Raw genomic sequence first — 13599 nt, forward strand, 5'->3', positions numbered from 1 at the left:
CCAGGTACCTGCTAGAAATGGGTACTCTGGTGAAGAGAAGCATTGAGGTTTGTGACATTATGATCCACTGCGAGGGGAGGGAAGCCACATGCATCCCCTCCTGTATACTCCATCTGCAGGGGAGAGATGTCAACCTGCCTCTCTCCCATTGCCAACACTTCTGGTGTTACAGGATCCATAGAAATCACCGCCTCTCAGCAACATTGCGTGGGTAAAGCCAATGGAGCTTGGAAATGTAGCTGCTGTGGCCGCTCCCCAAGTGGCCTCCTTATAAGTGGCTATGTAAGAGTTACACTGGACTATCCAGACATCCATCCTCTGGCAATCATTAATGTCCGCCATATCTCCTTCTCTTACAGGTATGAATATCCCATATTTAATTTGAACCCCTCAGCTCCTGCTGTTACCCCTGTTTTCCACCTGGTATGAATATCCCATATTTCATTTGAACCCCTCATCTCCTGCTGTTACCCCTGTTTTCCACCTGGTATGTCTGTATCCTGCCTGTCTCCATACCCTGCTGCTATCAAGGGGTTACATTTGGTCCCCTCTAGTCTAGCTTTATTGTATTTGTTAGCCAAGATGTGAACCATCTGCATCCTGTATGCAATCACCTTATCTGACCACTTGTGAGGTAGCCCTATAAATTCCCAGGCCTCACTTGGAAACAAGCTTGCTTGGAAATGTAGCTGCTGTGGCCTCCTTATAAGTGGCTATGTAAGAGTTACACTGGAGTTAAACGGGAGGGAAACGACATACCAGGTACCACTTCAGAAAGCGGCTACAACACCTTCAGAACCAGATCAACACATCCCCATCCAAGCAGTCCTCTCCTATTGTGTCACTTCCACCTCATCCACCGACTAGACTGTAAGCTCGCAAGAGCAGTGCCCTCTTCTCCTTTTGTACCTGTTTGTTATTGTATGTGTTTTTGTATGTGAAATTGTTCTACTGACACAGCGCTGTAACAGCGCTGCGGAATCTGCCAGCTTTATAAATAAATGTAATGTAATGGGTCACAGAAGGGAGCGGGCAGATGCCAGCGACACTCTGCCCTGAGGGCAGTGCTTCAGCTGCATTTGTAAAATCCAGGGGCACCACCAACTCTGGGTCTGCCCGACCCTCCTTGGTTGCTGCCATCAGGCTTGGGAACAAGGGGAAGGGGTGGGATTCAAGGCCAGCAGCGCTCTGCCTCGATGCCAGCAGTTCAGCTGGGGGATCTGGCTGGGACATGCAGGGGGGTCTCAGTCAGTTTCTGGGCCATATTGCGGGGTGAGGGAAGGGAGCAGGCAGAGGCCAGCTTTGCCCGGCTGTTTGTGCTTCTTGTGGGGGCACAATACAGTATCCACCTCCTCTGGGGCACACTGCTGAGCACGGTCAAAGAGTTCTCGGTAGGTCTGCTCCCAGATACATTCTTGGTAAACCAAATAATCCAAATCAGCCCTCAGGTTGTGCAGGTAACAGGGCACATCTGCGAGAATCCCTTCCCTGAACTCCCGGATCTGCTCGCACGATACTTCCATGGGATCCCAAATTCCCGGCCCTCCTGTAGGCTTTCCATTATCAATCCAGGGCACCGAAGTCATGGCCCTCTGGCAGGTAGTCATCCTTAAGCTCTGGACACCACTGTGCGGCCTGCCAATACAGGAGCCGGTATACACAATCCACAGTCAGTTCAAGTGGGAGCAACTTCTCCAACTCAGCCACCAAGTTCTCTTGGGGCTGCTCTCCCAGGTACAGCAAATCTATTTGTAGCACGTACCATTTCTTTGGAGGATGGGAGGACCATTTCCCAGACACCCTGGCCCACTCTGACAGCCTCCATCCAGGCATTCAGGTAGCTCTGGAACCATCTTTAGCTTGCTGCTGGTATACCCACTGGTACTCTGCTGGGACATTTGCAAGGAGGATCCCGCCACTGCCAGTCCTTCAGAAAGTTGACGTTGTACTTCACTCTTTTGTTTGATCCAGTTCTTCCTCAACGTCAGTCTGGTCTCTCAACGTCAGTCTGGTCGGACTCCACATCTGCTCCCCTTCTAACCCTAAAGTGCTGCAGGGATATTCTGAACTTCTTGCAATACCCAGACTCTTGTATATCCGCTTGTGTGAAAAGGTGCTGCCTCTAATGACCAAGTTGATGAGTGCACACAGGTTTGAAAATCTTTCTCCGTTCTAACTCATTTCTCACATTACATGGGTTCCAATGACTTGTTCGTATCCTGTATTGTGATGTCTTGACGTGGACAACTCTCATGAGAATGGTGATATCTTTGTCTGGAAAGATCTCTAGTATTTTCTGAAGGCATAAAAGTGGTCTTTAAACTTCTTCATTGTCATTGGTTGGAGCTTAGTACTGGACAGCGTTCCTCTTTCTGCTTGGTTCTGAAGAATGCTGTGATGATCCTAGGGCAGTGCGCCTCCCATCAAATTAATGCTCTCTGTGCCTTTTTGGACAATATAAAATCTACTTCCTGTGTGCGGGGCACGTCAGTCCAGGGTACAGCAACAGCTCATCAGTCATCTCTGTCCAAATTGCGTCTACCTTGTCTCGCTAATGCTTAGTAGGGTCAAGTTGTTGCTTTTCATCTCTGCTGCAATCTGCATCATCTTTCTTGACTCATACATGGTCCTCACATTTCTTGTGCCAATTTCAATTATCCTGCTTGAAAGAAGGGTCATCATCTTGGTGGCTTCCTTTCAGCTTTCACCATCCAGCATCATGCATTTTCAAGTAAAAACAAATTAAAACATCTTCTTCCAGGATAAAAGTCTCTACTATCTTTGTTGTCGGCATTTCTGTAGACAGATTTCCACATTTCTGTGGGGTTGCTAGCCTGTAAGGATTTACCAGGAGCTGGAGCCCAGTTGCAGGAGATGGCACACACCCTTGCAAATGAACACTGCTTAGAGCGACAGGATGGAGGAATCATTTGAGAAGTGAGAGTATGCACACGGGCAAAACAGGTATGCGGTACGGACAAGGGATATCCAGAAGCAGAGTCAAACGTAATGCAGAGGTCAGGGCCAGCAGACAGGGTTCATAAACAGTGTAGCAAAGCAGAGGTCAAAGTCCAGGAAATTAGGCATTTAATTATAGCACATCCAGCAGTAAAAACACACAACCAGATACCGGGCTGGAGGTGAAGTTGACCTTTAAAGCCTATCGACAAGGCCAAGCGAGGGAGGCGGGGTTCAGTCCATAACAGAACTACATGACAACACAGTAGAATCAGATATGCAGTTATAGAACCACAGCATACCACAGGTTAGAGACTGGAATACTGGAGTTATTATTATTATTATTTATTGTTTTATATAGCGCCATCAAACTCTGTAGCGTTGTACAATGGGTAGACAGGACATAACAAGTCGTATGAAACATAACAAACTGACCAGAGACAACAGATGAGGAGGGCCCTGCTGAAGCGAGCTTACAAATCTAGAAGGATTTAGGGTGTATTACACAATAGGTAAAAAGTAAAAGTGCCATTGTAAGGGATGGACCAGCCACACTAGTGTAAGTATTGCATTAGAGGGGCTAGGAGAGGTGAGCTAAGGGAATATGGGGGGTGTTAATTTGCAATATTATAAGTCTCCTTAAAGAAGTGGTTCTTGAGGGATTTCTTTGAAGGACCGAAGGCATGGGGAGAGACGGATAGACCAGGGGAGGGCATTCCAGAGGATAGGGGCAGCCCTGGAGAAATCTTGTAAGTGTGCTTGAGAGCTAGAAATCAGAGGAAAGGATAGAAGGAGATCATTGGATGAGTGGAGAGACCGGTTAAGAGTGTATTTAGATATGAGTGAGGAGATGTAGGGAGGGAAACCGCTGTGAAGGGCTTTGAAAGTAAGACTGAGGATTTTGAAATGAATCCTGAAGCGCACAGGCAGCCAGTGAAGAGACTGACAGAGGGGAGAGACGTTAGTTAAGCGATGGGAAAGGAAGATGAGTCTGGCAGCAGCATTCATGGTGGATAGTAGAGAGAGAGAGGTGAGATGGTTAAGAGGGAGACCAGCTAAGACATAGTTACAGTAATCAAGACGGGAGATAATCAGGGCGTGGACAAGAGCTTTAGTGGCATTCTGTGTTAGGAAGGGACGGATGCGGGACGACAGACTGAATATGGGGGTGAACGAAATATCAGAGTCAAGGGTGACACCAAGACAGCTTGCATGAGTAGACGGGGAGATGATGGCACCATTAACAATGAGGGAAATTGATAGGGGAATCTTAGCATTGGAGGGAGGGAAGATGAGAAGTTCTGTTTTGGAGAGGTTAAGTTTCAAGAAACGTGCAGACATCCAGGCAGAGACAGATGGGACGGTAATTTGAGAGATCAGCCAGGTCAAGGGAAGACTTTTTCAAGACAGGAGTAATGGTAGCATGCTTGAAGAAGGATGGGACAGATCCAGTAGTGAGGGAGAGGTTGAAGATATGAGCTAGCTAGAGTAGGGACAAGGGTAGATGAAAGAGACTGGGTGAGATGGGAAGGGATCAGGTCAAGGGGGCATGTGGTTGGACAAGAGGAAAGAAGAAGAGCATGTACATCCTCTTCGGCAACAGCAGAGTTGTGAGTTCAAGTCCAGCCAGGCCTCTTAAACGGGTGGTGTGACAGTCCATCTGTTTATACCCTATGTTATTTTGGCCCCATGTTACACCCCATCCATGTGGTTTTCACAAGGATTAAAGGGTGAGCCCCCCCTCAAGTAGCAAACTCCGGGCACGAAAAGATGGCATATCCTCATCTCACAGAGAATCCTGGTCAGTGTAGGAGTCAGTATTGCCAGGTTCTGGGAGCAATGTAGCATTTTGCCCATTGCCAAGAGTTGTGGGAGTAGAAAGGAGGACTGCAACCCCTGTCATATCTTTAGCCTTCTGAGATGCTGTTGCTGCTGGGTAAGCATTTCTGGCCCTCTGTGCTAGTTCAAAGGCCTAAGGTGTCTAAGATTAACCTGTCCTCAGCTCAGTGCGGCACACATGAGTCACTCACTCCCGCTTCTTCTCTCTCTGGCCTCTATGAAAACGAGGCTGAATATAAAAGTGAGACTAGGACCACCTCTGAAATTGAATGCGAAGAAGCAAAAAAAACTAAAATGCAGCAGCCTTGTAAAAGCGCACAAGATTACCGGGACCCGCAGGTATATTGTGTGACCGCCCACTCCCGCCAACAACACACAGAATACTGCCTGCACCCACCATCAAGTTTTTTGATGCAGTCCTCTACTGTGCAGCACACAATAGTAACATTGTTTGTTCCCATGTTGTTCCTTGCCACATTTTTTTCAAATTCTTCCACTTGCCCTTGATTACCAAATTTCCTATTTAAACCTGGGCCTTTAGTCGACCTTGGCCTTTGCTAGTGAAGCCTCATGTGCTTATCCATTTTGTTACGCGTATGCTCCACAGTGGGGCAGTGTGTTTGCATGTCTCATGGTCAGGTGCCTAACTTCTATGTTACTTAATTGGCCAAAATCAGGGGTATCGGGGGAATATTGGTTACACACATTTTAGCGTCTATATAGTTTTACATATATTTTACCATACAAGTCTCTAGTTTTGAATAACTATTCAACTTAAAGTGGGGGGAAGAAGAAAGGTTAAACAGCAAGCTAAACAAACATTGTGAATTAAATAAAAGTTCCCAAAGGTAGGGATACAGTATGTATGCATTGAAGATTCAAAATATGTTTTATTTATGTATTATTTCACAAACAAAAATAAAGATACACATTTGTTCAGAGTTTTGGAAGATCTTTTATCTTAGGGTTACAGAAATGGTTAAACGTTATGGCCTGGTTCTACCAGAAACGTGCATGGCTCTGGCAAGCTGTGGGTTAAGGAAACATAGGCGTGGTTGTAGTCTGTTTTTTTTTTGTTTTGTAGGAAGGCCAGCCCCATTCCTTGTGACTAATCATGAGCTCCAGTTCAGACATGGATCCGCTTGCCTTCGTTCTGCAGCCTCCTGCATGCTATCCGGTGTGTCTATAGTGACCAGCAAACGCACACGTCTGTGTACAGTGTAGTATATTTATAATTAAGCAATAATGTACATGGTTGTTGTATAGTAGGTGTTGGCTAATAATAACATGTTGTAATTAGAGGTCGGAAAACCAGTTTAATATATGCTGATAGACAACTAAATGCGCGTTGCTGAGAAGTATAACTGCTGTTGTGATTACTGTTATGGAAATTGCTAGCATATGATACATTTCTGTACTATACTATGATAAGAGGTATACAGTGGAGGTTGTCACCTAGTATAATGGGTACATGTTATTGTTTATCATGTAATGGACCACTGGGCACTTATCACTTTATAATACCAGGGATCTAATGGCAGTTTGTATATAATATAGTAAATGTAGCAATACATAGAGCAGTGCCATTATAAAGTGCTCTCCACTAAACTTGGCAACAAAGAAGGCTGTGAAAGTAAAAATTAATTCTTAAAAAATGTTGTTATGGATAGCAAACAATTGCAAACACAACACAGGTTTCTCTCCCCCCCCAAAAAAAAACCCCCCACAAATCGCTAAATATGTGTGCCAGAAATATATTTGAAGTATATTCCCATTGATATTTTACATGTTTTTTTTTTTTGTTTTTTTTAGTAAACATGGGCGACTAGGAACAGGAAATGGTTCAACCATGACTTTCTGTTTCACAAGGGTATAACTATTCCGTAACACATAGGCCAAATTCATTACAAACAATGTATCTGCGGTGTGGCACCACAAGTTGTTTGGAAGACTTTCAAGAAAAAAGCCTCTACTCTCATCCAAAAACAAACTCAACTGTCTTCAGTTTCCCAGACACTACTGAAACTTGAGATGGGATTGAGTTTTATGGTCAGATGAAACCAAAATAGAGCTTTTTATTTTCCCCAATAAACACCACAGGTGGTTTCGCTGCACACCTAGAGGTAGCAATGTGGAATAGTTTAACCCCTTAATGACATTGCATTGTTTTCAATGGGTTTAGGGACTGCCCATTGTCCTTAAGGGGTTAAATAAGGTAGTGTGTCTTTAATGTTTTGGGGCTGTCTTTCCAGAGAATTTGGACATTTTGTTAGAAAACATGGCATAATAGACTCTCTCAAACAGCTATTAAATAAACACTTGACTGCCGCAAAGCTTAAAACGGGCTGTAGTTGTTCCAGCAGGACAATGATCCAAAACATTCATCAAGGTCCTACCATGGCCATCCCAGTCCCCTAACTTGATCCCCATTGAAAACCTGGGGGGTGAACTGAAGAGGAGAGTCCACCAGTGCCAACCTTGAAATTTGAAGGATCTGGAGAGATTCTGTATGAAGGAAAGTCAGGTACTTTGCCGTGTATCATCCAACCTCATCGGGCTTTATAGGAGAAGACTTGGAACTGTTATCTTGGCAAAGGGAGGTAGCACAAAGTATTAACTAACTAAAAGGTTGCCAATAATTGTGCTGCACGTATCTTTAACTTAGAAAAAAACAAAAAAACCTGTATTGTGTTTGCAATTTTTTGATGTCTGTGAGAGTAGTTGTAACAAACTGCTACATAATTTAAAGATATTTCATTTGCAGATTGTTCCCTATGTGTGCACAATATTTGGAGGTCTCCGTCCTGGGAAAATTATTCTAATACAAGGAAGCATCTCCAGCACAGCAAGTAGGTGTGTGATATGGGACAGTACCATTAGCCAAATGGTAGATTAGTTCTGTTTTACGCAGGCCTGGACTGCCCATCTGGCACACCAAGCCGACTTCACCACATACTCACTTGATCTGCTGCAGGATGTGGCCAGAGCTGGATATGCCTGGCCGCAGGCTATGTGAGCAAAAAAAAAAGCACAGACCCCCTGCTTATCCAGCTTTTGCCACCTTAAAGTGCCAGGCCACCTGGCCATTGCCAGTCTGGCCCTGGATTTATGTGAATAGATACAGCATGGAAAGAGCCTGCTGATCTTTGTGAACGTTGTCATGAACTTGAACGCTTTGTCATGATATAGTATACATTGAGTGATTTCAATCTACTATTACATAGTTGGAGAATGTATGGAGACACTGAGCGAGTATGAGCATAAGTGAGAGTGAAAAAAATTTGGAGCGCTCGGCTTTGTTTTTCATTTGTTTTCTTGGAGGTCTCTACTCGTTTTCTCACATAACAATACTGGCAAATTTCCTTCAAACTAATGAGAGCTCTACAACAGAGACGCATAAGCAGCTGTGTTTGCATTTTTTAATTAGAGACACATAAATTACTACTATTAGATTACAAGTATTATGTTTTGGTTTTTTTTAATAGTTCCAGTTTTTGCATATTTCCAGGCCGTTGTATACAGAACAAATGGTCTGGGCCAACCTCCCCAGATGACCATTGTTCCACCCCACCACATGTTTTGGTGGCAGAGATGGTGCAGACAAGCCATTTGGGGCACTGACAAGCCATTTGGGTGCAAAGACGTTATTGAAGCGTTGCTGGAGACTGCTGGCTTCTCCCCGGTATCGGCTTTGTTGACCAGGCCTCCCAAAGTAATTCTGCAAAAGGGAGAAGCCAAGTGGACAGCCTTTTCCCGTTCCTCTAATTGGAAATTTTGAAAACTACTCTAGGAGGCCTGGTCAATGGAGCTGATACCGGGGAGAAGCGGACAAAGAAAGAAGACAGAAGAAGAAGCTGCAGGAAATGAGACAGGGACATGGGAGTGGTTGTCGAAGGGAGATAGTGTGGGTGCTTTTAAATTTTAAAGTAGGGGCACTGAGGGAAAAATATGTGATCTGCCTGGATGTCTTGCTCCGACCTAAATCTGTTTTGATGTTGTCAAATAAAAAAATTTTGTCACCTCAAACCATTTTGAGTACAATTATGAAATGGACTTGGTGGTCTATAACAAGCAATAGTAAAATTCTATATTCGACAATTGTTGAATAAAGCACTCTGTATGATACCAGCCAACAGCTTCTCTTTACCAAATAGAAACTAAATTGACCGCAGAGTTTCATTAAATTTGTTATACCGTATGTCTCTATAATTCCAGGTTTCAAATTGATTTCCAGTCTGGCTGCAGCACTTTTCCAAGGGCAGATGTGGCTTTTCATTTTAATCCACGATTCTCTTCCTCGGAAACTCATATCATATGCAATACCCTGCAAAGGGACCAGTGGTTAGACGAGGTCCGATTTTCAAAGGCTCCTTTGCACAAAGGAGAGTCTTTTCTGCTCTTGTTCCTGTTTCTAGCTGATAAAGTTAAGGTGAGATTGAAGTGGAGAAAATGACTAAAATTGTTAGTAAAAGTGTTAATTTAGAAGAAAATGGTTTTCGTGTGCTTGAATCACCTTATCTTTGCCTCTCTGCCTCTTCAGGTCAGCATTAACGGACAGCACTTCATAGATTTTGCCAACCGTGTCCCTCTTTGTGGTGTGGATACACTGGGGATATATGGTGATGTTACAGTGAAGAATATATCATTTCTCTGCAGCAATGCAAGTGTCATTATAAGCTTAAGTTACTCAGGTGTTTCGCTATTGGCTGAGTTAGCCCACTGTATTTATAGCATTTTCTCTGGTCAACTATACGTTTTTATTATTTTGGCTTCACCCACACAGTGGAAAACAGCGTTTCTAAACAGTAATGACAACCCTTTAAAAATTATATCCTCTTTTCAATTATTTATTGTTTCATTAATTCCTTCTAAGTTATCTGCCTCTTTTGTACTCTTTGTGATATTTCTATAATCTTCACTATTGCCTTCCCTTTTGTCCTTACTGCAGCCTTATCACGATGAGCTGACTGAATATCCAGAATGCAAGGTAATGAACCATGGTGGCATATTTTTCTCACCAATGCTTACTGAGCTGTGCCTCTGCAAGCAGGGCTCACTAAATTGTGCCTTGGGCTGACCTTCTTTGGAGAGTTAGGCCCGGCCTGGGAGAGGGGCTATTGCCTACAAGACTATTTGTTTATTCATGCAAATTGTGCATAGTCTTCTTGCCTTCAGTGTCATAAATTCTGCACATCTTATATTAATCTCTCTTTTTCTGCCCCAGCCTCTGAAACTTGGCAAAGCGACTATGGTAAGTTTGAAGTGTAGCTCTTGCTTGTACAGACCTTTTAACTCTTGCCAAGTTGTGCCACCAGGAGTTAAATGGGCGTGCGAATGAGTCTATTGGTCGCCTGCAGGGGCCTCCTGGCATCAACCAATTGGGACCAGGGGGATTAGTAAACAAAGATGAACGCAAAGATCCTTTGTGTTCTGTTTCTTTACATACGTTTTGCCGCCGCCGTGTTCATGTGTTCGATATTTGGCTGAACAACGAAAACGCACCCTTCGTGTTCGTTTTCATGTTCGCCCGAATACGAATGCGCACTCTGCAGAAGTCAGCATATCTGGCCTACTGAAGACAGCTCAGGTGTAAGGGAGCGAGCTCCGGTATTACCTGATCAGGCATTACCTTTCAGTATGTGTCAGTGCTGAAGGACTTGAAAGTCCTGCTGGGATCTCCAATTGTCCGCCTGTGGAGTCATGCTTCCTGATCACTATGTGATCAGTGCAAGGAACATCAGAGGGAGAATGAGTAAAACATAGCTATGAAAGAACATTGTTAAAAATCAGATTTCACGGTTTGCTATTTTGTGTACAACTAGAACAATTGAAGAACCCACCTTCCTACTAAATATCCAGTAAAAAAACTTTTTTTACGTTAGTCAGTATATCTTAAACTGAAGAAAAAGACACATGGATGCAGCAATGCCCTGCATGCAAATGTTTGTAATGTTTTTGTGAAGAAAGTGTCGAAACTTACAATTCTTGAACGTGGAGTTTTACACTGATCTCTTGGACCAACACAAATCGGCCCCATCAATTCTAAATTTTTTGTGTAAACTAATGTGAATAGATTTTTAGATGTTTTTTCTCTGTTCATGACCTTATGAGGGAATGTGATTTCCACATATTATGTTGATTTATATAATTTTGTCCCCTTCATTGTAGACAACTCCTTTCTCTATGAATATACCTGGAGGGCTTTCTGAAGGTCACTTGATTCAAGTTCGTGGTTTGGCTACGGATGAGCCACATATGTAAGATAATTTGTCAATATTCAATAACAGAAATATGTGCTTGGTTTTTTCATAGCATGTCCCTGAATTCTGTATGAGGAGTTAAAAGAGATTATAGAAATTATATGACAAACCAAAGCAGATATTTGAATTCTGCAACTTCTTCTTTGTTTGGGACCATTCTAGATTTTTTAACACTTTTTGCTACTCTCTACTGACACAGCAGTCAGATTTCTAGCTGATATTTAAGATTGCTTCAATGGACTGGGAAACAGTAAGAGGTAATCCTAGAAAGACAAAGAATCTAACCGAGAAAACTCACCTGGAGTACCATCCATCACAGGCTCTTTTTAAAGTTTGTATATCTCACTTAGTTTACACAGTAAATACTTAATGCTACATCTCTCTGGCAAGCTCCATAGACTTGCCAGAGAGATGTAGCATTAAGTCTTTACTGTGTTCATTATGAAGGGCCAACCCTGACAGGTTTCTCCAATAAGGGCAGGGTGGGCTCTGTATAATGCATATCTGAATTGATGAGGTGACTTTTCTTGAATATCAAAATTATTCTGGTTCACGGTACTGGAGATGATGGAATTGCAAGTGTTGCATTGTGAGTGTGTAGATATTTACAGTGGTTAGTAATGAAATCTTATACCTAAATATATCCTGATGTAAACATATGCTAGAGAGGAGATTGCATTGGCTTAATTAATAATAATGTTATAAGACCATATATTTACAGCAAACTATGAACGTTGGCTCTGCTTTAATGAAACTGAAAACCCAGATGGCTAAATAAATGTGTGGCCTTTTACAGCAGTGTATAACGTGAATATTTTTGCTATTATAGGATTAATATCCTGTTGAAGTGCAGAGATCTTGTTCCATTCAAATTGACAGCTAATTTCCAAGACCAGACATTGTGTTACAACCATTTAACTGGACCTTCATGGGGAGAGCCACAAACGATCAAGACTCCGTTTTTCTTATTTCATGCAGAGAGATTTTTTCAGGTAAAACTGTTTTCTCACTTTTATTATATGCTGACAGGCAGCAATGACTTATCCCTGCGTCTATTAATGAGGCATCCAGCACTAGCTATATGTGAATATATTCTGTCACATGCATCCCTTTAACATGCAGTCTGTACCTCCCTTGTTGGGCTCATTGTGATAGTTTATCAAAAATAAAGATGTCTTTATTTTACTAGTACAGTGAAACAGTATTGTGATGCAATTTGACATTTACAGAGGTTACTATGTAATTCTCTAATCTTGTGTTTCCTAACACAGATTTTAATCTTATCTGAAAAGGGAGTATTTAAAGTTGCCATTAACGGAACTCACCTGGGTGAGTTTGGTCCCCCTGACCTGGATCTGAAGTCCATTAATGAGGTGGAGATTAACGGCAGTACCATGCTGTATACCGTTCATTGCTGACATCGTTTCTCAAAACTTTTCAGTGTTCACCTATCTCACCTTTGGCATGTCTTTTGAAAAAAATATTATTGGATATGACACCTGGGTCATACAATTCTTGCTGCTTCCTGCATCGCAGATCAGCCATGGTTAACGGTCCGCAAGTCCAAGCTTGAGTACGCAGAGGTATTAATCACAATTAGGTAATAAAAGAAACAGACAAATGTAGAAGGAAGTAGAGACTTGATATCAGGGGCCCCAAATGTAGTTTATTTGTCAAGCACTTTATTGCACTTGAAACTGGTTTGACATATTTTCCTAAATACCCTTTGAAAATGTGGGTAATTCTAATGAACATCTCAGCAACAACAACAAAAATTTATTAGGTTGCCTTTATCTCAATCCAAAGAATGTTTTCAAATGTACCTTAAATAAAAATTATGTTGATAGGGTCCTTTTATTGTACTCCCTAATAATCAATTTCACTCTTTTTATATTTTTATAATTCCCCCAAGATCTTGACTTCCAGATGTGCTTTCTTTGTGTAATAAAATGTGATTTGGGTGGTTATAGTTGACTTTTTTTTTCTGTTGTGCTTTTGTTACTTATTTGTGTTGACTTTTGAAATGGTACAAGTAGTTAATGATACCAGGAAGAAGTTGAGTAGGGGACTGCATTGTGATCTACCTTTTGATTCTCTTGAGTGCTACAATCACCCCTTGTTTTCAGAATACTTAGTTTGATTAACACGGGAAAAATTATGAGTTAAATCTGACATTGCTGTCATTATGGATAAGTAGCACTTAGAAACATTGTTCAGCAGTACTGGCAAAGGCAATGTTAGCTGTTCGTCTGCCACCCTGTCCCAATTCCTAGTTAATCATGGCTAATCGGATCAGTATCTGTTGGACCATATGGAATAAGATTAGTTGACCCATGCTCTAACACACTCTGTGCACTGTTTTCACTTTTACTAGACTAGCCATGCTTGCATTTATTACCCCTTTCTCAAAGACAAATATTATGGACAACAGAAAAATGCTATGATAACTGATGAAGAATTTGCATTATTTTCCCTCTAGGTATTATGGATAAATATATCTGCGCATTCTACAGTCCTGTAAATACAGAACTCTTGTGAATGG

At 42.3% G+C, this 13599-nt stretch overlaps 1 protein-coding gene across 3 annotated transcripts; it reads left to right on the forward strand.

Annotated features, from left to right (window-relative positions):
* The first annotated feature begins 5891 nt into the window (after positions 1–5891).
* LGALS12 (galectin 12) lies at positions 5892–13029 on the forward strand. 3 transcript variants are annotated; one of them, XM_053448691.1, is made up of 9 exons: positions 5892–5974; positions 7562–7650; positions 9013–9226; positions 9338–9457; positions 9746–9784; positions 10022–10048; positions 10966–11054; positions 11887–12049; positions 12329–13029. In XM_053448691.1, the coding sequence occupies exons 1-9, from the start codon at positions 5912–5914 to the stop codon at positions 12473–12475; spliced, it is 951 nt and encodes a 316-aa protein (XP_053304666.1). In that variant the 5' UTR covers positions 5892–5911; the 3' UTR covers positions 12476–13029. The 3 variants fall into 3 exon arrangements, with proteins under 3 accessions (XP_053304666.1, XP_053304668.1, XP_053304667.1); XM_053448692.1 differs by having other exon boundaries at positions 5898–5974; positions 7562–7646; XM_053448693.1 differs by lacking the exon at positions 9338–9457.
* Positions 13030–13599: the final 570 nt, after the last annotated feature.

This window comes from Spea bombifrons, chromosome 10, assembly GCF_027358695.1.
Source record: "Spea bombifrons isolate aSpeBom1 chromosome 10, aSpeBom1.2.pri, whole genome shotgun sequence".
Lineage (NCBI taxonomy): Eukaryota > Metazoa > Chordata > Amphibia > Anura > Pelobatidae > Spea > Spea bombifrons.

What these genes read in the sequence shown, in the direction of transcription:
- LGALS12 (XM_053448691.1), top strand. Translation starts at nt 5,912, where the DNA reads ATGAGCTCCAGTTCAGACATGGATCCGCTTGCCTTCGTTCTGCAGCCT. An exon ending in ATCTCCAGCACAGCAAGTAG is followed by an intron (nt 7,651 to 9,012) that starts GTGTGTGATATG and finishes CTATAATTCCAG; the next exon opens with GTTTCAAATTGATTTCCAGT. An exon ending in AACTTGGCAAAGCGACTATG is followed by an intron (nt 10,049 to 10,965) that starts GTAAGTTTGAAG and finishes CCTTCATTGTAG; the next exon opens with ACAACTCCTTTCTCTATGAA.